Source organism: Rousettus aegyptiacus, unplaced genomic scaffold (assembly GCF_014176215.1).
Source record: "Rousettus aegyptiacus isolate mRouAeg1 unplaced genomic scaffold, mRouAeg1.p scaffold_m13_p_12, whole genome shotgun sequence".
Classification (NCBI taxonomy): Eukaryota; Metazoa; Chordata; class Mammalia; order Chiroptera; family Pteropodidae; genus Rousettus; species Rousettus aegyptiacus.
In genome coordinates, this window is record NW_023416287.1 from 15,709,664 (window position 1) to 15,724,530 (window position 14,867).

At 36.4% G+C, this 14,867-nt stretch overlaps 1 protein-coding gene across 3 annotated transcripts in view; it reads right to left on the reverse strand.

Moving 5' to 3' along the window:
- RALGAPB (Ral GTPase activating protein non-catalytic subunit beta) overlaps window positions 1–14,867 on the reverse strand; it is a 77,527-nt gene that overhangs the window by 13,108 nt on the left and 49,552 nt on the right. For all 3 annotated transcript variants that reach the window (XM_016148276.2, XM_016148275.2, XM_036229418.1), the window contains 6 exons: window positions 13,668–13,855; window positions 11,307–11,413; window positions 9,557–9,709; window positions 7,262–7,471; window positions 4,299–4,457; window positions 1,155–1,320 (listed from right to left, as the gene is read on the reverse strand). In XM_016148276.2, coding sequence (XP_016003762.2) covers window positions 1,155–1,320; window positions 4,299–4,457; window positions 7,262–7,471; window positions 9,557–9,709; window positions 11,307–11,413; window positions 13,668–13,855 — 983 coding nt within the window. The remainder of the gene's footprint in view (window positions 1–1,154; window positions 1,321–4,298; window positions 4,458–7,261; window positions 7,472–9,556; window positions 9,710–11,306; window positions 11,414–13,667; window positions 13,856–14,867) is intronic.

The window sequence follows — 14,867 nt, forward strand, 5'->3', positions numbered from 1 at the left end:
GTTACCTGAGGCAATAAATGACTAAATCTAAGCCAGCATGTGTCAGGTTTTCCGTTACTAGCAGCCATAAGCATCCAACGAATATATTTATCAAACTGAAAAATGTGCATATCCTTTATCGATGTTACTTGGGGGAATTTAGTCTATAAATATAAGCACATATTAAAGGATATGTGGAAATTACTCTGATTCAACCTTGGTTGAAATTAGAAAAGAACTAGAGGTAACAAGTCACAGTGGCATTTAATGGGAAACCTTACGAAAGTATAATCCTGTTGACAGAAGAATTCTGATAATTCAAAGCACTGGACACAAGCATTACCAGCCTCGGAGAGGGATTATGAACTTTCCAGTGACTGCAGGAACCCTCAGAACAAAGAACATTAGCCAGGTGGGGCAAAGGTTTTAAGTTTAAATTTATACTTGCTCTGGTATTTGTTATCCTGATTACATTTCCTCAGGAGGATTTATAGAGATGGGCATGAATCTCTTAGAGATAGTCAGCTATTTACTACAAAGGTTTTTATATAATATCTAAGAATGCAGCCTTTAATGATAGCCACAAACACATCTGTTAATAGAAAACCGTATTTATTAGACAAAAATACACTTGTTAGGAAACTGTATTGTTTACTATAACCTAAATTCATTGTAATATTGTTGTAGAAAATAGTATTTGCTCACTCATGCTATAAAAAAGGAATTTATTAGCCTTGTGATAATTAAGCCATTAATTATATGAATAACTCTAGTTATAAAATTCATTTGTTTCTTTATAATTTTTTGTTTACTATAACCTAAATTCATTGTAATATTGTTGTAGAAAATAGCATTTGCTTACTCATGCTATAAAAAAGGAATTTATTAGCCTTGTGATAATTAAGTCATTATTTATATGAATAACTCTAGTTATAAAATTCATTCGTTTGTTTATAATTTTTTGCCTATGTACAAAGAAAATTTTTAGAAAAATATACAAACTATTATTAAGTAACCTCATGTGAGGACTAGGAGGATTAAGGGAAGGAGATTTTCCCTTTATATACCTCTGTTTATTTTTTTAAATAAGACTACAAAATCATAGTAAAGGGCAGGGGGGAGTGGAATCAAGAGTAACAAAACAAGAAAAAACAAATCACCATTATGAGTTTTACCTTGTTCAGGTCCTTCGCCATCATCGTAACTGTTAATTGACCAACTAGTGGAAACATGCCCAGTCCAACCAGGGTGTCTGCCCACATCTACTGACCAGCCAAGTGAGAGCAAAAATTCTAGGAAATGTGGCTGAACATTTCTGGAAGACTCCACATTCTTTAAAATCTGAAATATATACCAATTATCAGCTATAACAAAGGGAATAAAAGAGTGTATCAAAATGAATCTTCATAAAAATCAGTTAGCTTTGAAGTGTCTGACAAATCAAGTCCAAGCTCAGTATAAACTGGGGAATATATCACTGTAATTTAAAATGCATGCTTTCAAAGTAGACAGATTTGACTTTGTATCTTGGCTGGGCCGTGGGCAAGTCTCCTAACCTTACTGTTTCAGTTTCTTCATCTATAAAATGGGGATGATAATGACAGTTATGAAGATTAAGTTAGATAATGCAAGTAAAGCCCTTAGCTCCCTCCCTAGCAAAACAATTACTGGATCAGACATATTTATTAAAAGTAAACAACAAACACTGTCCCTGCCTTCACAAAGGTTACTGTCTGGTTAGTGAGAAACATTACATAGGTATGTAATTATTTACTTACAGACCTTGACGAATATTATAATACGAACCTATTAAAAATTCAATAAGGACTAAAAAATGAGAGCAAAAACATTCTTCTCTTAGTCCAAAGAAGAGAATGCAGCTATTCCAGAAAAAAATGAAGTTTCCAGAAGGTTCTCTCCTCTTCGCTAAGTACCAAATTTAATATCTGGATATTTACTAACTCAAAAAAGAAAAGCCCCTTGTTCTAAAACAGTGGTTCTCACAGGGCTGAATTTGCCCTCCAGGGGACATCTGGAAGTATCTGGAGACATTTTTGTTACCACAACTGGTGGGGCGCTACTGGTATCTAGTGAGTAGAAAAGATGCTGCTAAAAGTCCTACTTACAGGACAGCTCCCATAACAATTATCTTGCCCAAAACAACAACAGTGATGCTATTGAAAAACCTACGCTAAAGGAAAAAAAATGAGGCATCACCTACAAATTAAAAATGAAAGGGGTGGGGGTAACATACCAAAATCACCTGGGTACCTTCTCAAACAGAAGATTGTCTTAGCCTACTCTAGCCAGGCCTTCTACACTGGAGTCAGCAGATAGAATCCTGAAATCACTATTTTTAAAAGTTGACCCAAAGACTGATGCAGCCAGTCTACATATCACTAACGTAGTTGATTTAATGCTAATCTATGTCAAGACCATCAAGAGGCCTGATAAAATCAAAATATGGGGTGTTCCTCCTATTACTTCTCAGTCCACTGGGCATCACTGCCAGTCCATCATCTCTCAAACACATCATCTCTTTAAACACTTCTCTTAGAAGTGTACCTACTTAGTTCACCCATATCTCTTCATATTCTTTTAAGTGCCGGGAACTGATTTAACAGCCAGATCCAGTTTTCTTCCAATTAAAGTTTTTAATCATAAGTGAAACTCTTAAATAAGCATTTTCTGAAAATTTAGTCAACATACAATAAGTGAGTCAAATTCAACTTGAAGACCACTGGCTGGCAGCTGGAAATTCATCTAAATCTACCCTGTGGCCAGCAAAGGCAGGTCTCGCCATTCTAAAGGAGGCCTCAGAGAATCTTCATTGTTTCCTAGTCACTCTCAGTCTTTAGACAGCTAAAAAACCTAAATTGATTGGTTTAGGAGTTACCTCCAGGGTCTGTGTTATCTTCTTTTACAAGGAGGAGAGAAATGGCCCCATTATTCTCATCCTAACCATTAGATACACAGACTTCCTTCAAAACAGATCCCCAAACCCTGGAATTAATCCAATTCTACTGAGATTGTTTCAAAAATATCTGAGTCTACCAGTCTCATCCCTGGCTACCACCAGCCCACATTCTCCCAAGATCCAAGCATACTAGACCCCACAATGAATTTTGTGAAGATAGAATCATGACCTCCGGGGCCTTTACACATGCTATTATTTTGTTAGTAACAACCTCCTTCTTCCTTTTGACTTATTGTCAATGCATACATCAAACACAAACTTAAATGTCTTTTCCTCCAAGGATGCCTTCATAAAACTAGGTTAGGTTTTCCTGTTATGGCTCCTTTAACATGCTCATATGCTTAGCATACTTTGCTATAGTTTTTAATTTAATCATCTGCCTTTCCCTCTAAACAGCAGTCCTAGGAGGCCAGAAACCTTGTAGATCTTGTTCACCACTATAACTCTGGCACCTAACAAACAGTCGACACTAAATACTTATTGAATCAGTAGCATGAAATGAGAAAAACTTTCCCATAAACCAAATCCCCTTTTCTAGTAGCTCAACAATAATTTGAAATAGTGCTTCTAGTATAAATATTTTTTGACTTTGGGTAATTTCTCAAGGTGTGCTCAATTTGATTAGTTAATGGTCTTATAATGATTATAATAAAATTCCAAGGTCATGCAGTCATAATGCCCTACATATCTCAATTTTACAAAACTTCCTTTGACCCTTTCCTAGTCACAGTTGGTAACTACTTGCCTATTTCATGTTCCAACTATTCATTTCCAACAGACACCTCAAATTTCCTGCCATTTGCTGTTTTCCACTCTCACCTATTTTACAAATTTCTTCATCTTTCTTCTAGCTTTTTTTTTTTACACATATCCAACTGTTTTACTTATTCTGTTTTGATCTTTTATTTCAAGTGTTATCTCTCTCACTATGCAATGCACATGCCTCAAGTGAAATTATTTGCTTGTGCAATTACCTGGAAGGTGAGTTCCTTAAGAGGAAAGACATTTTATTCACAGGGAAGATGTTCACTAAATATTGTTTTACTCTTCTTAAGCAATCAGGCCTGTCTAACCAACGGTATTTTAGTTTCTTTAGTCTTAAGAATCTTAATTTCTTAAGAGGAAGAAAGACATGCTATAGCTCTACTCTAAATCACATCCATTGAGATTCATGACTCAGGACTCTAAGCATAATATTTTTTATTAATTCAGTTTCTAAACTAGTTCACAAGTCTTTTAAGTGTCAAGTATAACTCATCTCCTACTATGGATAAGCACAAGCCATATAAAGTTTTATATTTATGAGCATAAAAAAATCACCCCCCAAATTCAGAAATCTTACCTCCTGGTTTGTTTTCTGACCTGGTTTCATATAGAAAATAAAAACTGTGTCGAAGGGACGACATGGCAAGAGATCCAGATACCCAATGTCATCAAAAAATCCAGATATCGTGGAGTCAAGTGCAATAAGGTGAGGAGGTAGTCGACTGTTCGCAGGTTCCTATCGCCAAAGGAGGAAAAGAGAAATTATTACTTCTTTTCACTATTCTAATTATAAAAGCAATACTTGTTCATGGTTTAATAAATATTAAGCATAAAATTTACAAAGTGGCAGGCACAGGCACAACCATAATCCTAAATTAAAGAAATGATTTAACATTTGTGTGTACTTCCTTCCAGTTCTTTTATTTGCTCTTTTTGTTAAAGACAATTGAGATGATAATACTTATTTAATTTTAGGTCCTATTTTCTCTCTATTTATCATGCTTTCTGGAAAAAAAAAATTTAATGCACTTTTTTCTCATTCATTGCTAGTGGAAATGCAAAATGGTACAGCCACCTTGGAAGACAGTTGGGTGGTTTCCTGCAAAGCTAAACATAGTCTTACCATACAACACAGCAATTGCATACCTTGGTATTGACCGAAATTAGTTAAAAACTTAGGTCTAACAAAAACAAACAGAGATGTTTATGGAAGCTTTATTTGTAACTGGAAGCAACCAAGACATCTTTCTGTAAGTGAATGGATAAACAGTGATACATCCAATACAATAAAATATTATTCGGTGATTTAAAAAAAAAAAGAGCTATCAAGTAACAAAAAGATATGGAGGAATCTTAAACACACATTACTAGGTGAATGAAGCCAACCTGAAAAAGCTACATACTGTATGATTCCAACTACATGAAATTCTGGAAAAGGCAAAACTGTGGTGAGTGGCTGCCAGGGGTTGGGGGAGGTGATGCAGGAGGGATGAAAAGCAGAATACAGTGGATTTTTAGGGCAGTGAAACTATTTAGCGTGATACTGTACTTTTTTGTGTGGTGATCTTAACTCTCATCTTAAATATTTTATGATTCTCTTAGGGTTGGCTAATTAAAAGTCATATTACCTATGAACTGTCTTCTTTCCAATAGTTTTATCTCTTAATTTCTTTTCATATTTCATTGACTTTCCTGGTTTTGATAATTATAACTACAGTTATGTAAGATGTTAGTATTGGGGTAAGGGGTAACTTTCCTGCACATTTTTTTTTTTATAACTTTCCATTTCATCTATAATTATTTTAAAATACAAAAATTTCATTGACTAAAAATTCTCAATAGCGGTGAAAGCAGATATATCCTTTGCCTTTGATTTTAACAAATGGTGTTTCTAGTTTTTCATGGGCTGCCATTTAGAGAGATCTGCATTACTAGTTCTGATTAAGTTTTTGGTTTTTATTTTAAATCAGGATGAATACTGTTCCACTACATATTGACATTGTTTTATTGACTGATCTATTAAGAGGATAATAGCTTCACTAATATTTCCCAATAACTCTTGAGTTCCTAGGATGAATCTTATTTGGTTGTAGAGGTAATTTGTTTAACATAATGTTGAATTTAGTCTTACTCACATTCTCCTTAATACTCTACATACTTTGTGCATATATTCATAAGTAAGACTGGCTTAGAGCTTTTTTCTATGTGTGTGCTGTCAGGTTTAAGTGATTAAATATATGCTGAAATTCATAAAACAAACCAAATAACTTTCTGACTTTAAAACTATGTTCTGACACAGATGAAAAAGCATGAGAATTATTTATTGGAAAGCTTAAAGATCTTTAACAAGAATAGATAACATAAATGGAAAATTACAACCTCAGAGACAATGTTATTAGGTCTCTTCTTATCTCTCTCAGTCCACAGGATGTCAATAACTTTCTTCTAGTATATTTTTATTACTGCTTCTGCTCCATTCAGTTTTCCTCATTAGGACTATCACTAATCATCTGTAGGTTTATCTTTATTCCTTGTCTTCTATATATGCCACTGTATTTCTCGTTTCCTCTTTCTTCTCTTTTCTTATGCTTTTTTTAAGGGAGTTTTTATGTTTATGCTCCCTATCGTCAACTCACTTTTCTACAACATAAAATATTTTCCATCTACATGCTGCAATCTAAAATCAGACAACAATGTTTCCTCTGCTTTCCCAGAAATTTAAATGACTTCTTACTAAATAGCTTCTAGGAAGCAGGGCAGGGGACAATTTGTACAATAAGCAACTTTTTGTCTGGCAATCTTCAGTTGTGCTTTTCAAAATAAAGAGGCCTTAGTATAAACCCCAAATCCACCACAGACAAGCTATTTCACATTCGAGCCTGTTTCCACATCCGTAAACTAGGGATAGCGTCGCTTTCCTTATAAAACTGTTTTAAGCATAATGAAATTAAGAATAATGGCAATATTTATTCACAGTCTGAAACTTTGTGCTAAGTACTGCATGAAGTATCTTACATGACCACAAGATGGATACTTTGATCATCTCCATTTTGTAGACGAGGAACTAAGACCCGAAAAAGTCGGGCAACTTGCTCAAGAACACATAGCTGGCAACAAGTAATGCCAGGACACAGCTCACAAATACTAGTTCTTTTTTAAAAGTGGCATGAAACAGCTGTAGCCCATTCTTTCAGTAATAAGTTTTACTAGGGGAAGATTTTTAACATTCTTTTTCTAATTATCTATAGGTGTTAATTATATATGTGATATGGGCCCTACATTACTCAGGAAAATTCAGGGCCGGATATATTAATAAAGCAGCTTCCTCAGACAGGACTCTGAAAGCATTCATAGGACTAACCCTTTTGGACTCATATGGTAAAAAATAGCACCACTGAATTTCATTTACTTGCACTCAGGGTAAGATTTAACCAGTATCTTTTCCTTAAATTCCTTTGATCCTCACAAAAATGTTTTAGCTATCATCAGTTGAATGTTCATTTATGAATGTATTTACTCATAAAAATTTAGGAAAATTACCTTCAATGCTTCTAAGGACAAAAATCCAAAGTGTGAAAGGAAAAGGCGTGCTGTTTGGAATTCCTGGGCAGGAGGCGGGGGTTTACAATCTGTAATTGGATCAGGAAAACTTCTCTTCTGCAATTCTTCCTCACTTTGCTGTTCAAGGTGTATTTCATAAGCAATCTGCTGAGCCATGCCATTCCTTAATTTTTCATGTCTTTCTTCTAACTGAAATAAGTAAATATTTATTTTTATATTATAAAATAGGATTAATTTTAAAATGAAAATAAACTACAAGCAACAAAGTGAATGAAGATACTTTTCAGTGATCAACAATGAGTTTCAATTCAATATAGTGTATACAACTAAGCAAATATGTTTTGACATTAAAACAAATACCAAAGAAACTCCCTTATGGCCTCAATAACTGTTCCTTCATCTCCTCCCTGTAAATGAAACCATTTAGTCTCTGCTCCCCTTCAAGAAAGGGGCAGAGCTTTTGCTCTCACCTCTCTTCCAGATCACTGTCCATCTTCATCCTGCAGAAATACTCTCACGTTTTGAAGTCTTCATCCATATGGATTACTCCACTATACTCTGTCACCTGACCCCTCCACTTCCCTTCTGGATCAATCCTAGTTTAATATTCCATCCTCTCTGCTGAGCCATGATCCTTCTGACAAGCTGGTTTATATTTCTACAACCTGCTCAACCTTCGTAACTTTGGCCATCCAAGAGAGCACACTTCGCACTCAGGTGTGCTGTACTTTCAAGAGCTACAATTCCAAAATTCCCTTTTCCAATTATAAGCCCTTTCCGCAGTTCTCCCACACCTTCATTTCTCATCACTGTAAGGCATCCAACCCCTCCCCAAAATTTCCCAGGCCATTAGCATCCTACTGACTTAATACCCCCTAAGAATAGAAATGACTATATTGTTCCTTATTTTTCCATATTCTTACCCCTGTTGATTGCCACATCAATTTTTGTTTACTTATGCCTCCAGATCCCAAGGACTTTTAAAGAAAGTTAGCAGAGTAAGTAATTTCACTACAAATGATGCTACTTAACCTCAGCCAGGCTGCCTGGTGATTTTAAGAGCCATCTTTGATTCCCTATTTCATTGCTAAGAACTAAAATTAAAATTTACATAAACTCCTTCAATTTCCCTTCTTTTCACCACTTAAATGCCTCTGAACCTTCACCTACTCTCTCCTCTCCTGTCTTACCCCTTTTCTAGACGTGATCACATAGACTTTCAACCCTACTGGCTCTAGGGCCCTTACTCTGTTACTCATTTCCTTAACCATCTTAGTGTCAGCAGACGCAGATCTTTCTCCACTCGTTCCTTCCTTTCAACCTCTAGGTGTGTTCATATTCCTCCCATCCTTGAATTTAAAAAAAAAGAAGAAGAAGGAAGGAACTAGCTTTGCCTTTCCTAAGCAAGGTACTTCCTCATGATTATCCCCTCTATACCTTTCCCTCCTTACTGGTAACAGTGTAGCTTATATTCGCTGCCTTTCATTTATCATTCCCTCCCCAGCCTTTTATACTCTGGGCCCCACTTTAACATTCCTTTGAACCTTGTCACAAATGGCAGCTACAATTTCATGCCAAAATCCAGGGGCCTCTTAGTGTTCCTTCCCCCAATCTCTCTAACATTTGATAGTGTAGGAAGCCTCTGTTCTCTTCTCTCATGCCCTGACATACCTCTGTTCCTCACTTGTTAAAATTCTTCTCCCTTGACCTAAGGTACCAATTACTTAAACCAAATAAATTTTTCCTGTCTTTCCACAGTTGTCCTCTTTCTAATGTCCAGATTTCTATAACTGGTACCAATATCTTCTTTGTCACTCAAGCTCAAAATCTAAAGTCCTTTGGTTTTTTTCATTCCTTCTTCAATCCAAGACAGCTTGGATATATGTCAACAATACATTCCATATATTTAAACTTCCACTATTGGCGAGGTATTCCATCCTTTCTCCTGCCCAGATTGCCAAAACAGTCTCTGAGTTGGCCTCCTTTCTCCAGACATCTTCCACTGGAGTCTGATTATGTCACCACCGTATTGATAACTACCATGATCCAACTGAGGCAGCCCAGTGACTCTCTCTGAGAGGTCCGGTTCCTTTCAATCAGCCACAATCTATACTTGTCTTACTATGTAATGTCCTGGATGACAGAGATCCAAGTCATCTTATGAATCACCTCTAATTACACCAAAAAAAAGTCAGTGTCTTGACCACAGAAGTTGCTTAAGAATGTTTACAGTTATTCCCTTAATAAGAGCTGACAATAATTTATTATTCTTACTTCTTCAGTCACGATTTCATGCAAATCTGGAATGCTCAGATCTGCTTTCACAAAAGGAATCTTATCCACCTCTTCAGGAAATGGTCGATGTTTCACAGTATATTTAAATCCAACATCATTTTTAGGAGCTGGACGAGGTTCAGGCACAAAAAGCTGTTAAAATAAAACAAATAACATTATGTTTATTACATGTGGTACCATCTGTAATGATAATGTATTTCCCTGGTCTCTTTGACAACTGTGTTTCTCTAGGATTATATAATACAGGAACTCAGTAAGAGTCTGCAAATTTTACTGCTAATAGTAAAGGTAAACAGCCTATGTACCAGTGTGCTCTATTTTATTTTTTAAAAAATGTTCATCGACTTATTAAAGATTCTGTGGGTGATAAATGGGTTGTGGAGCTCTAGTGCCCCAGATCTGAAGCTCGCATATTCAGTGGTAAGCCAATGGGTAAGACGTTTCAGAGATAAAGGCTCAAACCCCCTTTTCCCCCAGGGTCTCAAATCATTCCATAGAATAAAGTACAAGTTCCACTGAGCATCTCCAGACAGGGAATTCACTTAGAACCTAACATGGCTTAACTGAAAGTGTATGAACACCAAATCTAGGCTTCCACGGCTCCAAATCCCTGCTTTAATATACATTAGCTGTGAGACTTCCATTTTCACACCTGAAGAATGGAAGCAACCCATCATGAGGATGTTGTAAAGATTAAATAAAAATATATGTGGCACATATTAAACCAGCAACAAATTCCAATTTCTTTCCCGATCTCCTTCCTCCTTAGTCTTTAATGCTTAGTAGCTTATAGCACTATTGACAGAATACAATCTGCATGATGCTGCCAAGAAAAAATAGGGATGTGCTGCTCCTCACAGGGAGATAAACATATCTTATCTAATAGAGACATCTAAGATGTTAAATGGTTTTAGACACATACTCTGACTGTATCTCTCTTTAATGCTGGTAAAATTTTATTAAGTCGAGTTTAAAAGAATTTTTAGTAACATAAATAAAAGCTAACAATGTGATAAGTGAAAAATGACTCCAATTCTATTTCTTACTGTGTCGGGAAAGGAAAAAATGATTGAAAGGAAATCCACTAGAATATTAACAATGGCTGGCTATCTGCTACAGAGTGAAGGTACAGGTGATTTAAAACTTCTTTTTTACTATCTGGACTTTCCTAAATTCTCCCATGAGCAAATTTTATTCACAAAATTACCAATGTTATTAAGAAAATAAATTGTGCCACCCCAAAGTAAGATTTCATTAAATTAAACAGTATATTAAGAAAACTATAGAGTATATTATTAATCATATAGGAATAAATCATTTGAAACTAAGTCTTATTGCCAGAGAGAACAAGGGTCTGGTCAAATTCTTTTTATATACAAATGTACCTGAGTTTTATATTTAACATTGTATGCAAAAAAAAAAAAAAAAAAATGGGGCCAGTAGTTCTGAACAATCACAAATGAACATCAGAATCACCTAGAAAGCTTTCTGAAATTATACCTGCCTTGAAGATGTCTCTGAAGAGCAATTCAGTGAATTTGAAATTCTAGGCTCTTGATTCTAATGTAAACCCCCTGACTGAGATCCTGGGCTAGGCTCAAAAATATTTATTTTTTTCTGTGGTTTTTAGTTCAAATTTTTTAACCTTTAAATTATATCATGCACACGTATGTGCACTCGTGTCCATACACCCACTCCTAGTCACTTCCCTGTAACTTCTGATGTGTACCTTCTGATTTGCTTTTGCTCCTCTGGGTAAAAGGCAAAGCTGTTGTGCCCAAGCAAGTCTTCCAGACATTCCCCGAACCAGCACAGTGACAGAGGGAAAAAAATCATCTGGAACAAAATGGTGTAAAAATTTTTATTTCTGACAACCACTTAAAATATACCTGTTATCAACTGTAAAGCTTCCAACATCAAAGCCCTAGCATAGCATTTCCCAAACTTCCATCCTCTGTGTACCACCTTTGTGGTTTCTGCCATATCCATGTACTATAAATACTAGTATCTTACTTTATATCAAACACTTTCTTTCCTTTTTTTAAACTAAAATTTATTTTAAATGGTAAACCATAATTTGGTGTGCTAATAATACATATTTTTAAACACACTTAAAAATACATAAAATATATAAATACATAAAACCAACACATTAATTAACATCATCTCACATATCTCCAATTCTATACATACACATCTTCGGGAAGCACTGTCCTAGCCAACATTCTTAACTCCGGGTACTGGGAATGACCTACGTGCAGGAAGACACTCTGGGACTTGCAGTGCTAACGCTTTCTTCGTCCATGCCTTTGCTTATCACTGTACCAAAGGAAGGCAGGCACTGTTCCATCCTAGTAGAAGTTCAGGGCAGGAAAAGGGGGTTAAAGAACTCAGGATGGACTTCCTGAGTGACCCAGACCTTCTTTCTTATTCCCTCCTTTTGTCTTTGGTGAGGGAGTCAAAGTTGTTCACGTTTCTCTCTCTCATTTCTTCTGTTATTAATTATTACAATGTCCTTTAAATCTATAAAATCTTTCTGTTTATGTTTTTGGTAGACTTCCAATGAAATCAAATTACTTGAAATGAGAGTTAGGGGAGTTTTAAAAAATCAGGAAAAGGGCTGACACACCTCAAGCCAGAAAAACCAGAGAGGATACTGGGATTTTACAGACTCCTCAGCAGGTGGCTTGGGAGGAGGAGACAAGAGGAATCACAATAATGGGCACAAGTCAAGAAAATAGTCAAGCAATCCCCCAGGTCTGGGGTAGAGAAGGAAAGTTCCCACAGGAAAGATTTGGGACCAGCACTTCTGAGGCTGGGGAGTTAGGCAATAATTAAAGGCCCCATCTACTTTATACTAAAGTCACTGTATCTTACCACATCAATATGGAAACCTGTGATGGTATTAATTTACCCCTGAACTATAGGGAAACATCTTGCCTTCATTTTTATAGACTTATGAGATCCTACTCATATATTCAACCAAATTTCCATGGGACGCTAAGACACTGTTCACCTTTGCAAAGGTAAGAAGGCAAGTCTTAAATTACTGAGAAAACCCTATCACTGTGGAGCAACGAAAACAAAAAGGTTAAGAAAATTTGGATTCTAGTCCTAGTCATACTGTATACTTCTCAAGTAACCCTGGACAAGTCACATACCCTCTCTGAGCCTCAGTTTCTTCACCTGTTAATGAGGGAATTGTACACTAGGTGATTCCCTGGGTCCCTGTAAGTCAGCAGATTCTGTAACCTTCACTTTCCTTCCTTTGCATACTGGCTGATTCCAATTACCATCAGAAAAAATACAAACTTTGAGTAGTCTGGGTAATAGTGGTAATCACCTACTTTGAAAAGGTTTCTATTTGGGGAAGGGAGAAGAAGAAAACAGGGAATGTTGTGTAAATGGAAAACCACTAAAGGGTTTTCAGCAGAGCACTGGCATGGTCAGATCTGTATCTGAGGTTGAATATGATGACAGCAACATGCAGGATGGAGGTGAGGGTAACAAATTTTGGATTGGAAGGTGGGGAGATCAGACCAGGTAGAAAGCAATGGCAATTATCTTAGTAAGAAATAATAAGGCCCTGCACGTGAATGTATGGGGAGGGTTACAGAGGAAATGAAAGATTCAAAAAGTGGTAATTTTAAAATTGATTGTATAAAGGACTAACACAAAGAAACAGGCAAGGCAAAGATAACTCCTCAAATTTCCAGCTGTTTGGGCGACACCAATAATTGAAATAAAACAATGTGGAGTGAGGGGCAGGGTCCAAAGTTCAAGAAAAGAAAGAAAGAGTAAAAATAATTTTTATACACAGTAAACAACAGAAAATGGTCCACTAAAATAAAAATTTTATAAAACTACAGAGCTCTTTTCTGATATTTCAGATACAAATTAAGAGCCTCTAAAAGAGTCTATGTAATATATATTCCATTTTCTGATCTTCTATTCTTCAGTTGCTATTATCCCACAGCTAGACGTCTTTTTGACAAATACATAATTACTTCCCTGATCTTGGAAATAGCTTGCTAGTACTGATGAACATGTTGACTTAGCAGTAGAGAAAACCCAAAGTGCTGAAACTTACTCTGTTCATTTCCAAGAGGTTGTTCCAGCATTGCCAGGATGACACTGTTATCCAAGACAAAGTACCGGAAGCTATGCTTGTTTATGGTTGGCAGCCTGGAGTATTTAATCAAAGTGGTCTCATTCACCAGACTACAAGGAGAGGCGGGACCACTGGGTGAAGGAAATGCACCAAGCAACTGCATGATACTATGGAGAATACAAAAGATAACAGTTAATTCCCAAAGTAGAATCTTAAGTTTACCTCATGCATCAATGTGTCCTTCTGCTCTTTTGATTTTAATTAACCACAACCATACTTCCTCTTTGTAGGTCAAATTTACTCCCTGCGGTGGATGCTGTGGTGTGCTATCCAGATTTCCATCTCCACGACTAAAAGATCCTTTCTCCCAGATGCAGGGAGATGGTGGCCATAGCTTTCAGCTGAGTGCCTCTTCAGGACCTGCCTTCAACCAATGAGAACCTCACCTAAGATCATAGCTTCCTCCTGCGACAGCTCACATGCAATGAATGAATGATGCAAGGGCATAATGTCCCAGCCCCCTTGCCCTACCTTGAGAGAATGCTGAAGAGCCAACCCAGCTCCAGAGCTCTTTGTTTCAATTGCATTATAATTTAGTTCTTCCCTCTGCTTAATCCTGCTTCCTTCACTGACCTTAGGGGTTAATGATGACAGCACTTTCCAATAAATTTCTTGCAAGTAAATTTCTCTTTCAGAGCTGCTACCCAGGGAACCTAACTAATCACATTTCCAAATCATGAAGCTCCTACAGACATATTAAAATTTTCTGTGTGCTGCAGCTTTAGGAGTGTGCTAAAACATTCTAGACCTAGAAAAGGACCCGAAGATCAACCAAAACCCCTCAATTTTTCAGATGAGGAAACTCAGGCTCAGAAGAGATAAGTGATCATTAAGAGACCAGAAACCAGGGCCTGCTGCCTTCTCACTGTGTGGTCATGAACAGATATTATCCTCATTTTCCTGATAGGGAACTCGATGCTCTAATAGTTAGTTATACTTTACAAAACTGTTGTAATTATTAAATGACATATGAGGAAAACATACTTTGAAAGTTGAAATTCAAGTGATCAAGCCTTTACATTAGAAATATTTATATCCATGGAGATTACTGCATACATTCAATGAATAACTTATATATAGCACTTACCATGTGCCAGGCACTGGTCTAAGCACTTTACA